A 12905-nucleotide genomic window follows, 5' to 3' on the forward strand; every position below is an offset into this window, starting at 1 on the left:
TATGTAGCAGGGAGGAAAAGCCGACGGTCAATTGAAAATTTTGACCTTTCATATTGAAGATATGGATTTTTTTTCCCAAAAAGACCTAATTTTTTTTGGTGTTTTGGGAAAAAAAATCCATATCTTCAATACGAAAGGTCAAAATTTTCAATTGATCGTCGGCTTTTCATCCCACCTACATACACTTTAAGTATAAATCATCAGATATATAAAGTTTACTTCAAGTACTGTTAAATATCAAAAATATCAATTTTTAATGATTTGCCATAAAATGTATTAAATTGCGAATTTCAAAAATCTAAATTATTTGATATCAGAAGGACATTCTTCGTATTCAGAATGCAATTCGATATGTCTGATGTGCTCTAATGTCCCACAATAAATACTGTCCAAAGGTTCATACCCCAGCCCTTAACCTAACGATAATTGAATTGATTTCTTACAAAAGCTTATTAGATCATTATCATGAATATAAGATGATATTTCGATACGTTCAAGTACATGTATAGATTGTAATAGTAATAGGTAGCTACATAATGTCTAGGTCTTGGGACTTCCTGGAAAGAAGTTGAAGGAACCATTAGCATGATTAGGTAATTGAGGATACTCAATCACCTTCATGTCAGCGGGATTTATTTTATTGACAACCTTAAAAACACTGATTTAGCATTTGTGTGCCGTACTTTACCCAGTACCTGGCAACTTCGAACATGTCAAAGGTAAACAAAACATTCATCAACATGAATGGTCCAATGCTCGTCAGGTTTGTGACTTGCTACCTTGTCCACTCGCGGTAAAATGGCATCGACCACTTAAACATGACTAGAACATGAAATGCCCTTGGCACGTTAATTATTGAAAAAGTACATAGTGACCAAAACATTCTGGTCGATGTCATGATCTGAAAATGGCAAGGCAAACTATAACAATAGCTATACCGCCATTTTGTTATGTTGGTGACTGTTGTCATGGCAAAGTATTTGGTAGCTTTGTTTACTAAATGGGATACGCCCGGATAAGTGTAATAATAGAGAGATGTCAAGAAGACAAATTAGCAGAGTATCAATAACGGCATTTAACAATGACACTGGTATTCATAAAATTCGGTGCGTGTCTTTGTCAACCTGCCATTATGGAGGCCATTGCCCCAGCAGCAGAGTCACATATCTCTAGGAGTCATTCATTATCACCACTCACTAGGAGCCACAACATGCTCATCTATCAAGGCACAGTTCTTTAACCCCAATACATTTGCACATTCATTGAATGACCTTTGAAAATTTGGGTACAAAAACTCATACTTTGAAACTTGAGGTCAAATTTTGCACTATGATTGTTTAATTGAGGTTATTGATCTATGTCATTGGGATGAGGCTATTGTGGTCCATAGTGACATTACCTAGTGACCTGATTTAAATGGTGTTACAAGAGGAGGGGTAAGGAAGCATCATTCAGTATCCTTCTCCGCAATGAGCTGGCATTGATGTCCATCACCAGCCTCAGGAAAAGTATTATTTACAGCACGTGGACTTCAGTTACGCAGTGGATGTGTTCAAAGTATTCTACTTCTAGAAGTGATACGCACCTAGAAAATGTTTCTTCAACAAGGCGTTTTCAATCTGAATGAATGGCATGATGCTAAAAGCCTTATTGCGTAAAATCGCACACAGATATTGCGTTGAAATGCAATAACTTGTCGTATAAATTATATATCTGGGAAGGTAATTGTATTTATTATATTAAAGACACGCTCTTGTCATGATGGGACCAGCAATCATATTCCTAGATTTAAACCCTATTATCATGCTTGGCCAACAAAAAGACATAGAAAGTGCAGAAATGGAAGATTAAGATCAAAGAACGGAGGAACACTCCCGCCAGGCATATCAGGTGAATAATCTTGGCCTTTGAGTCGAAAGGAAGATTAATCCAGTCTTAATATCCACAGAGCTGAACTACTTGTTTTAGTGCATTGCACCAGGGCATTGCACTAGTCGGCACCACACCAAGTTGTCTGCACATCAACTGTAATAATTGCATTATTATTATTGCAATATATTGCATTGCTTTATATAACATATTTGCTTTACATAATTTGTAATATAGCTACTTCGCAGTTCACATTTCATCAGGTTAATTTATACCTCAAAATATTGAAATACAGCGTTGCAACAATAATTTTTGTAAGGCAGATTGTGTTACCTGCAATGTAGGCTACGGAGTCGAAACCATGCATCAATTTATGATGTTATGCAAGTGCATTGCCGAAATGGAATGCAACATATTGCAATGGAATCTAATGCAATGCAATGCAATGCAATGCAATGCAACATTGAATTGCATTACGTGCAGTATTACATTGTATTGCATTGCTTCATTGCATTGCATTGCATTGCATGGCATTGCACTGCTATGCATTACATTGCTATGCATTGCATTGCATTGCATTGCATTGCATTGCATTGCATTGCATTGCATTGCATTGCATTGCATTGCATTGCATTGCATTCCATTGCAATATGTTGCACTCCATTTCGGCAATGCACTTGCATAACATCATAAATTGATGCACGATTTCGACTCCTTACATTGCAGGTACCACAATAATTTGCCGCAACCTTTATGACCTTACAATTGTTGCAACCTAAACAGCTGAATAGGAAGTTGTCCATACTCACTTATGCACAACGAGGACTCATCCATTGGCATGATTGCATGACACAGTAATGTCATGTCAACGTCTACCCATCAAACAGGCCTATACTCTGTAACTTCTCATCTTACTAATTGATATGGACAGATTTTATGCATCATACCATGACTAGATAGAAAGCATCAAATTCAAGTTCATTTCAGGACAAACTTTTTAGGCCAATGAACCGTATGGATTAGTCCCTATCATTAACGATTAAGGCAAGCTGCGATACAACAGGTGTAGGGTGCAGGTTCCATATTTAAAGGAAGTTTCTAATCGCAACTTCTCAGGATAAGAAAGTGTCCTGTAAAGTTGAAATTATGCTAAACATTTTTTCTTCACATGTTTTGGAATTTGTGGTTATCGTAATAACTTAAAAATAAAATGATTCGACACACAGAACAAGTGATTCAGCCAATCAACGTACGATCTGGTACCTGGGATATTCCGTTATTCTATTATATATGAATGCTTATTTTAAAGTGGTAACATTTTACATAACGTAGCCACATCTTGACAACCCCCTTGTTTTCATCATGTTCATTATAAGCTATTATAATACTTCCATATATTCTAATAGGAATCAACAGAATCAGGGCATTTGATACTTAAAATAACTTTTACGTGTGAACAAATTCATCAAATCGAGCCAAGTAAGTGTTAGTAATAGAAGCTAACACGTCCCAGAGTTGACAACAGGGGATATGAAGGAAGGAATGGTAAATTTGCTTAATTCGCATTTATTTGCGTAGAAATAGAACATTGAACAGTCAGAGTGGACTGGTTTGAGTAGATATATGTGCAAGCTTCAAAATAAGCAGGCACCCAGGAGCCATTTACCCAATGGTCATAACATTTTGGCTCCTCGTCCACACCAAAATCATATGAACCAGGCTCTACATTCTTTTAAATAGAACATGATAGTTAAAGCAGGTTTTGTATTTAATGTTTACAATTGAAATTTAAATGACTCTTAGCTCTTTAAAATGGCTCTTGGTTATATAATCTCAGGACCAGGAGCTGCTTTTTCCATGATGTGCGGATGTGTGGCTGCTGGTCCAGATCTGCTTATTTGGAGGCTTGTATATATTATGTACAGATTTTATTAAAAAGAATGGTAAAGGCGAGGAATCCACTGATACGAATGATATTTATAGAATTTCTGCCTTTTATTACTTTTTGCATAATTGTACATAGACGTATCAAACATTTGATCAGTTAGTGTCGCATCTTTTGTTTTATTGTTTCAAAATGTTTATATCAACAGTCTTCATACTCTGTGAAATCTCGGAACCTACAAATCACAAATTTGCAATTGTACTATACACGACTTGAATCAGGTGTTTTGAACAAAAATCTCAACTCTCTCAGTATTTCTTTTCTCAAATAATCTTCCCTTTACTTTTCCCTTCAAAAGTTACCCAAAATATCTTAGCTTGCAAAACCAAAAAGGCAAGATATATTGCATTATTGACAACCTAAGATCCCTTTTGGCCATTGACCCTAGTTGCCTTTGAAATCGAATGAAAGAACGCAAACCAGGACATATTGCGTGTCTGTAATACAATTATATCGGTTGAGACATTCACTTGAATTTCTAGCCGCAGGTATTTGAGTGAAAGAGCCACGTACATTACATAAGATCATTGGACATGATCTAGACATTTTTGCGGTGGTTTTAAACCCTTTAATAGCAAGGGACGCAACACTAGACGCTGAAAGAGTCAGTATCCTAATCAAACTAAATTGGCGTTAACTATTAAAATCAATCCAATCAATGTTTGTTATCTCTAACCTACACTGAAGCGTAATGTGCAGCACACATATGAGTTATCCCGCTACACTGAGACACATTATTTCGCTTCACAAAGGCACAACAACAGTGCAGCTAATCATCCTCTAACAGCTCCCCGTTGCACCTGGGTGGGCGATGCAAGCGAGGTGAATCGTCTTACCCAAGTGCAAGACGTTGGCGCTGCAGGGATTCGAACCCACGACCTCAAGTTGAGCTCCCTCGCGATTATGAGGCTTAAACCTTTACTGATATAGATTTCACATTGCAATTTGTACCAATCCGGACAAATCTGTACCTTAAATAATATGAAACATTCCATCAAAGTCATATATTTCTCTGAATGCAGCAACCATGAACGTCACAATAATGTATGGTGACGCAAATATAAAGAGAAAGTAATCTTGGCTTCAATGGTCATATCTCTTGCTATCTCCCGGAACTTCCAAAAAGTTTGCTCCAATTTCATCAAATAATCGGAAATACCTACAAACAAGCATATCCCTTACAGAAAGAATTTGTTTGTTTGTGGTTGAATTTATTTTTCCAGTGACTGCATTGCAATTACAGGTTTTTTGTAAGACGGTTAAAAAATTAAACATAACATCGCGTGTCGAAAAGAATTTTTGAAAATATCCGATATTATTTGTATATTTTTATGAAGAATATGTTTGTTGTTGTTGTTTATTTATTTATTTATTTTGCTGTTTTAATTTAGCTGTTTTAATATAGTTCTGTAAGGGGATGATCAATGCTGGTCTTATTGGCCTTATTCATTCAATGAAGAGAAATATCTATTATCTACAGCACCGGAAGCTGCATTCAAATCAGCATTCTTAATCAATCATAAACGTTGATTTCTATCAAGTAAAATAAAAATAAATATTTTGCAAACAAATGTTTAATTACGTCGTACACAATTTTGTCTTTTTTTTATTTAAAAATATCTTTGTCGAGTGTAAAAAATAAAAATTGCAGATTTTTAGTTTGACTGAAGTAAATGAATAAAAGTTGCTTGTTACACCAGCATTTGAGTTACCACTGAAATTTTCCAGATCTAGAGGTATTTTTTCCAGATTTAAAGGTATTTCACGAAAAAAGCTTATTTCCAAAATTTCATCGGACATCCAATTTGCGAGTTACACCTATTGAAATGTATTAAAGCGGCCCATAGGCCACTGTGTTATAATTTCAGGCTGTCGAACGACAGCCCAAAATTACAAAGATGGACAATATCTTTGTCAAACGACCAAATCTGCAAGAAACCTTATGCACTCAAACATTGTGTAGTGCTAGGTTTAAATATAATAAAAATATCTCAACGTTTTTGGACTAAGTTCAGGAGATGAGGCTGTGGATCACAAAACGCCCCTTAATGTGAATTATTTCCAGTTTAGTTTACCAAAATTATATTTTGCAAATATTGACAAGCAGGTGTGCACAATTTGTTCTTAAACACAAAATGTGTTTGAGAAGAGTGTAAATGGTAAAGGACCATTGGTGTTCTATATATCGTTAGATATAAACGTAACCCACAATGCCATACAGTACAAAATTCTTAATAAATGAAGTTTACGTAAGTTACCTACAAAAACTTCAATTTTGCACAACTGAAATAACGTGAATATTGTTTTCTTGTAAATTAAATGCAAAATATTTCGCAAATTGTTTTGGCAAAATATTTATCTTGTAACCAAAGTTGTCATGATATACTTTTACATCATATTCAATGATATTGCTGCCATTAATTATCACATAAATGCAAGGCTTAGTTTTTAGGGGTGCTTAGTTTAAGGTACGGTTTGAGGTGTATTAATGAAGTTTTACTAAATTATGCCAGTTTTTCAGATGAAATAATTCTTTATGCTCTGTGTGCACCTTGCACTGCTTCATTTATCTTGTTATTTATCTAATATTACAATCAAAAAAGTCGTGTAAATTAGACATAATTAGACATATCAACGAAGGTCGTATTGAATTTATGGTTAATCCAATTGAACCATGCATAAGAAATAATTTCATATATATCGATGCTTTTCATCAAATTTCTTCAAATTCAAACCGATGCGGGAAATTCAATAACGCGGTATCCGATTTCTCCACAATTTAAGACGCTTAGGAAATTAATCTAAACACTATAGCACATGATTTCAACTTGAACATGAATTTGTATTAATAGCCAAGAATTTAAGGTATTTACTGGTGAATGCATGGCTTTCGCTCACGCAAATTACACCTTTCAAAGATATCATTTAAAAAAAGGTCAATTATGTTAATCCTTATACGTACCCAGGGCAACCCTGCAAAACAGCCAGTACTGCTGCTGCACACTAACTTCTTCTTGGTAAACATCGCGTTGATGTTGTCGATGCTGCAGTCGAATTCAAACTTCAAAAGTATCCAATCCTGGTGAAACGAAGAAATTCCTTAATCTGCTTGTAGATACTTTATTCAATATTTGTCCAAAAATTTGGTTCATGGATGATGAATTCACTGTGCTTGAAAAAGTTTCCAACAAGATGCATTTGGCTGAATCATTAAAGAAGAAAGTTAACCAAAGGCAACACCTTAGCTATTATACACTAAGGACAATTTGACCAGCCAATTGTGGTGGTCTGGGTTGACGAGAGAGTTCTGCCCGTCCGTCAGTCGTCACTGTGCTCACTAGCTCCTGTCAAAATCATACCGCGTTCTGCCCAGGACTTTGAGGTCACTTCCCGGTACTGTGGAGAATAAGAGCAAAAAAAAGAGCATCCACTGATCACCGCCACTTAAGTGTAAATCCTAACAGCTATTCAAATGCAGACCATGGTTTATATTCAAATATAATCCTTAAATATAACCGCTTGAGGGTCGGTCATTGCTGAGTTTAACACGAATATACATAATGAGTAAACAAAAGGAACCATGGCAACAAAAGGTTCATTTTCAATATATCTCACCCGGTGATTTTTAACGCTGGTCCAGGGTTTTTTGCACCGCCAATGGAGTTACAAGACTGAGAAGGTTCAATGCCCGCTAAACGTCAGTGAGCTCGAGCAGATATTTCACGAACTGTGCTTACTACACTGAGATTACCCACACGCCTTAACATGCGCCAAATCATTACGACTTTTCCTCTCTTTTTTGTTTTAATAATTTGACCTTAAGGTCGTGACCAAAAAACTGTCGAGTTGATTTTTGATGAGTTTTTAAAGAGCTGCGGAATACACGCAATGCAATATGGCATGACAAATCATTTGGAGGTGTTAAACAGTGATAATTTAATTTCTTCTGTCAAATTTCTGGAACTTTTCCAATATGCCTTCATATTGGACTAGTTTATATGGGTGGAGTGAGCGGGAAGGTATAACCAAGGCACGTATTTATGGAAGTCTAACGAATACCTATGGGAAGTAATTACTCATTAATAGATCTCATCATTGCAAACCTTTTTTTTTCTCCGGTAAATCAGCCAGTATAAAATTATTTTATACTGGTTGATTTACCGGAGAAAATTGGTTAAAGTACCGGTAATATAAAAAGTTAAACACTAGGGTAACACCCTTATACTTTGACCATTAATTAGTACGAAATCATCACTCCACAAGATATGTGGGTAATTAATTAGTGCTAAATTAAAAACCTGTCACCATAATTGCAAGGGCAGACAGAAAGAAAGACAAAGAAAGCGGAAATAAAAACAATTGATAAGCGCCACATCCCGATGGAAACCAATTGGCAAATTTTCATGATTTTTTAGCAATCAAAATTGTGACATTTAAGGTTAATTATGACCTGTAAAACCTGTATGCATTATACAACTGCTAGTATTCAAAAGTAGGGAATTGGAAGTTTAAAATCCGACTCGGACCCCAAATTCGCGATAATATTCGCATAAACATGGTAAATCGAAAAGTGCAAACCTGGTGTAGTCGCCGGCCGGGAGAACATACACCTGCTCCGACGATTTGACGATAATTTTCCCACATTCTTATTGAGTAAACCTCATTAAGATGTCATATAAACTAGTCAAAATTTCATTCAAAAGCTATAAAAGGAACACAACAATTCAACCACAAGTCAATCACATTTTTAAAAATGTCTGAAATCATGCATATGAAAACTAACATGGGCTCAAGGTTAGGGTCTCGCAACACGCCCATGGTTGAACTTGAATGGACACCTTAATAAAGGGGATCCTTGTTGCCATAGCCATCACACGGGATAGGGGTCATTGACCATATTCTAAACATTTTCAATCATTATATACCTTATAAGGTACATACTGTATTTCTGGAATGTGGGGTCTTTGAACATGGTCAATGTCGTAGTTGTATGGGTATGGGTGCGCAGGTTCGATCCCCAAAGTTAGGCCCTATGTCACTTGATCGATAACGCAAAGCATCCTTAAAAAAAGCAAGTTATTTTAGAATATCTCCTGAAATTCAGTGTTGCCTTAGAATATCTACTGACAGGGCCTATATTCCGTTATTTTAGAGAATGTTGTGAATTTTTGTGTTTTTTTTATACAATATTCTTGTGTTTTCTTAGGTTTTATTAAAATGTTCCAATAGACATGATGATCAATCACGGTGATCAATCCAATAGACATGATGGAGCGAAATGGGAGGAGTGAAAATGGAGACGATTAGAGTGAAAAGAGAGTTTCCACTCTCAAAGGACTCATTTCATTCTCCTGGACCAACCATTAAAGCCCATTACACAGGGGCAGATCACAGCTCCTAGCAGATCCAGGTTTTTGAAGGAGCAGTCCCAATTTTGCGGAAAAATACTATTGCAATTTGGGGGAGCCCGAGGGAGCCCTCCCGTTCGAATAAAAAAAATGGCAAAAATTGTGGTCAAACGGGACAAAAAATTGCTTACGGAAATGTTCGAGTAACTAAAGCTGGCCGTCCTAGTTAAGTTGTCGTCGGGAGAGGGGGTCAATTTCCCTCACCCAACACATCCCCAACTACTCTACAGAGATTTGAAAAAGTAAATTAAAAAATAAAATCAAACATTTCGAATTTTATCCACTGTATTTAATATGGTATACGGTACTTATTCATTGATAGCTTCATTTGTTTCGTGTGACAATTACATTATTGACAATCGACGAAAACCTTAGCTCATTATAGGACCTAATGTTATTTCTACCTTCAACGTTTATATTAGTTCACCTTGACACTGAAACATTGTACAAAAGTGCGTGGTTTTTGCCGCAAGGTATATAGTCGTGTTAATGAACCACCTTCTCAGTAAGTTCAGACAAATGGGATTTTTTTTAATCTTTGACGTAAATTTACTTTATACCCGCAACTTTATACCTAACATTAATCATGTTAAAACGAATTATATGTGAGCTTAAAAATGTGCACCAAAGGATATTTACCCTTTACCATTTTAACCGTAACGCCAGTTTGCATTGTCATTGATATGCTACTTCATTCTTGGAAAACAAGTGGAACCTAAAATGGTTCTTGAGCTGTATGTCCTCCTTTTGGAACCTTAGATGGTTCTGAAGAACACAAAAAGGTTCTGAAAAGGCCAGAAAGAACTATCTTAGGTTTTATCAATTTTCAAGAACCCTTTTCTCTTGAAGGGTCTATAGGACGACCCAGAAGCCTCCTTTTATAAGAGCGTTGCCCACCGGATTATGAAAATGAGGAAGAAGAGAGAAGAGGAAAAAAAGTAAAAAAAGGGAAAAGAGGATAAAATAGAAGGAAAAATTGGGGAGAGATGAAAGGGGAAATATACCTGATCAAATCCCGAGTCTGGCTACGCCCTTAGACGAATGTGCACCAAAGGATATTTACCTTTTACCATTTTAACCGTAACGCCAGTTTGCATTGTCATTGATGTGCTACTTCATTCTTAGAAAACAAGTGGAACTTTAATGATTCTTGAGCTGTATGTCCACTTTTTGGAACCTTAGATGATTCTGAAGAACACAAAAAAGTTCTGGAAAGGCCAGAAAGATCTTAGGTTTTATCAATTTTCAAGAACCCTTTTCACTTGAAGGGTCTATATACATATTATAGGACGACCCAGAAGCCTTCTTTTATAGCGTTGCCCACCGAATCAAGAAAATGAGGAAAAGGAGAGAAGAGGAAAATAAGTAAAAAAAGGGAAAAGAGGACAAAATAGAAGGAAAAATTGGGGAGAAATGAAAGGGGAAATATACCTGATCAAATCCCGAGTCTGGCTACGCCCCACACCGACATCGCCCGGTTAATAATTACATTATACAGCAGAGACACTGAATGAATACCCGGGATCGATACACGTGCACGATTTGATATTCAGACGATAAATATTTGGATACCAAGGTAGTAAATGATGAATATCTCCCGTAATTTATTTAGTCTAAAGAAGCCAGATTTTGTTCCTTGCACTTGAATATATGTGTTGAACGGATATGATAGTCGTTAGCTTGCGTCTTGAGAAAGAAGCTTGCGTCTTGAACTCAAAAACTTACAAAAATTCTGATTTTATATGTGCCGAACTATAGCGCAGCGTAGGCTAGCTCCACTCACTCGTATCGTAGAGGCAGTCTAAAAGCGGATGACCATTGACCTCATCATGGCGTATACATGCTCATGCTCACTCACACACAGAGAGGTCAATTACCAACCCAGCAAATACAAAACGTTTTCGGCATCATTCGCAAACGGTTATAAAAGGTTGTCAGAAAACGTTTAAATGTCGGGTTATATAAAGGGTATATTAAGAGTATAAAACGTTTTCATAACCTTAAAAACATTTTTGATAATCTACTGCTCAGCAAACAAAAATGTTTTACAGAAAACGTTTAAATGTCGGGTTATATAAAGGGTATAAAAACGTTTTAATAACATTCCAAAAACATTCTTGAAAACTTGATACAAAACATTCTAAACAGAATGTTATTTTGGGGTTGAAAAACTTTTTACGAAAAATGTTTGCCCAAAATATTTTCAATAACGTTTTAAAAACGTTTTCATGACCTTTATATAACCCGACATTTGAATGTTTTTAAAAGGTTTTGAAAAAAAACATTTTAAGAACATTTCTGTGTTTGCTGGGTTCAAATATTTTAACATAATGTTATTTAAGTATTGACACAATATTTGGCAAAAATGTTTGCAAAAATAGTTTACAATAACATTTTTTGAAAACATTTAAAAATATTGTTGTAGTGTGTTTTCATACAAAACGTTTTAAAACGTTATCATGACCTTTATATAACCCGACATTTTAATGTTATTAAAACGTTTTTACCTAAGCCAAAAGCCAAAATATAACTTATTTAAAACGTTTTAAAAACGTTTTTGTGTTTGCTGGGAAGCTATTGTCAGTAGCCTTAGTCGGATGTCCCTCGGCTCATTATGCGTCTAGAAGGTCGGAACAAAATGACCATGCGTGGCTGTGGATTCAACCTATACCATGGCGATTTCTGCCATGAAGATATCGGGGCGATGACACTGTGCGCCCTTAGCTATATGTTCAGATGTTCCCCCCTTTACGTTTGCGTTACGTTACCATGATGATTTCAAACAAAAATTAGAGAAATATTTACGTGATTTTAACGCTAGTGGTTCATAATAATGAAAACATACACCGACGAAAAAAATCAAGGAAAAAACTAGTAATTTGAGTGTCAGCTGTGTTATAATCGGGTTAAGTGTTATCCGTTACGAAAATAGAAGGTGTAAGAAGGCGAATAAGGGACTCGAAGAAGATATATCAGATAACATCAGTTTTGTGACTCTGGAACCTATCAATTAGGGCCACATAGGATACAAGGAAGGAACCACGGGCTTATGATGAAACCTTTTGAATACATTTTGTTTGTGTAATAGTATGTCCAAATGTGGCCTGGGAAATACCAGAAACCTTGTTAGATATATAACTATATCACCCCTCTAGAAAAAAGGTTCCGAATTGATTCTTATTTTGTCCTCTCAGGAGATGGTTCATGGTTCTTACAAAGATTAACCATAAAAGGATCTTTTGTCACTTTGAAGGACTTTCTTTTTCTCTGTTCACTTTGAATAACTTGTTGGTTCTCTAAAGAAGCTGTAGAACCTCTAATGGTTCTCTAGAGGATTCTTGTATTTTAGGAACCTTTTTGGTGGTTCAAGTGTGAGGATTCTCACAAAAGGAGTGGAACTTGTTCAAAGAGCTTTTGGAACCTATTTTTCTAAATAATACGGTATATAGTGCGTTTTATGTTTTGTATGCATATCGTTGTGCAGTCTGTAACATATATTATCAATTTTATCCCAACAAACATTTCGAAGGGTCAGTGGCACAAAGACGTAACTCCATTTTGGCCATTCTGAGAAAAAATGAGTTTAAAGATAATGACCCGCAGGCCGCATTGACTTATGTAGTTAAGTCAATGTTTCACTAGCTATTGATTTCAATGGGGGTGTAAAATGGAGTTACTTCTAT

The 12905-nt window shown here is 35.9% G+C and overlaps 1 protein-coding gene across 1 annotated transcript in view; it reads right to left on the reverse strand.

The window, feature by feature from the left end:
• LOC140142046 (uncharacterized) overlaps positions 1–7244 on the reverse strand; it is a 32921-nt gene extending 25677 nt beyond the window's left edge. Inside the window, exon 1 of the mRNA XM_072163969.1 lies at positions 6777–7244. Within this exon, the coding sequence (XP_072020070.1) occupies positions 6777–6839 (63 nt within the window). The 5' untranslated portion in view covers positions 6840–7244. The remainder of the gene's footprint in view (positions 1–6776) is intronic.
• Between the last annotated feature and the right edge of the window lie 5661 nt (positions 7245–12905).

This window comes from Amphiura filiformis, chromosome 20, assembly GCF_039555335.1.
Source record: "Amphiura filiformis chromosome 20, Afil_fr2py, whole genome shotgun sequence".
NCBI lineage: Eukaryota > Metazoa > Echinodermata > Ophiuroidea > Amphilepidida > Amphiuridae > Amphiura > Amphiura filiformis.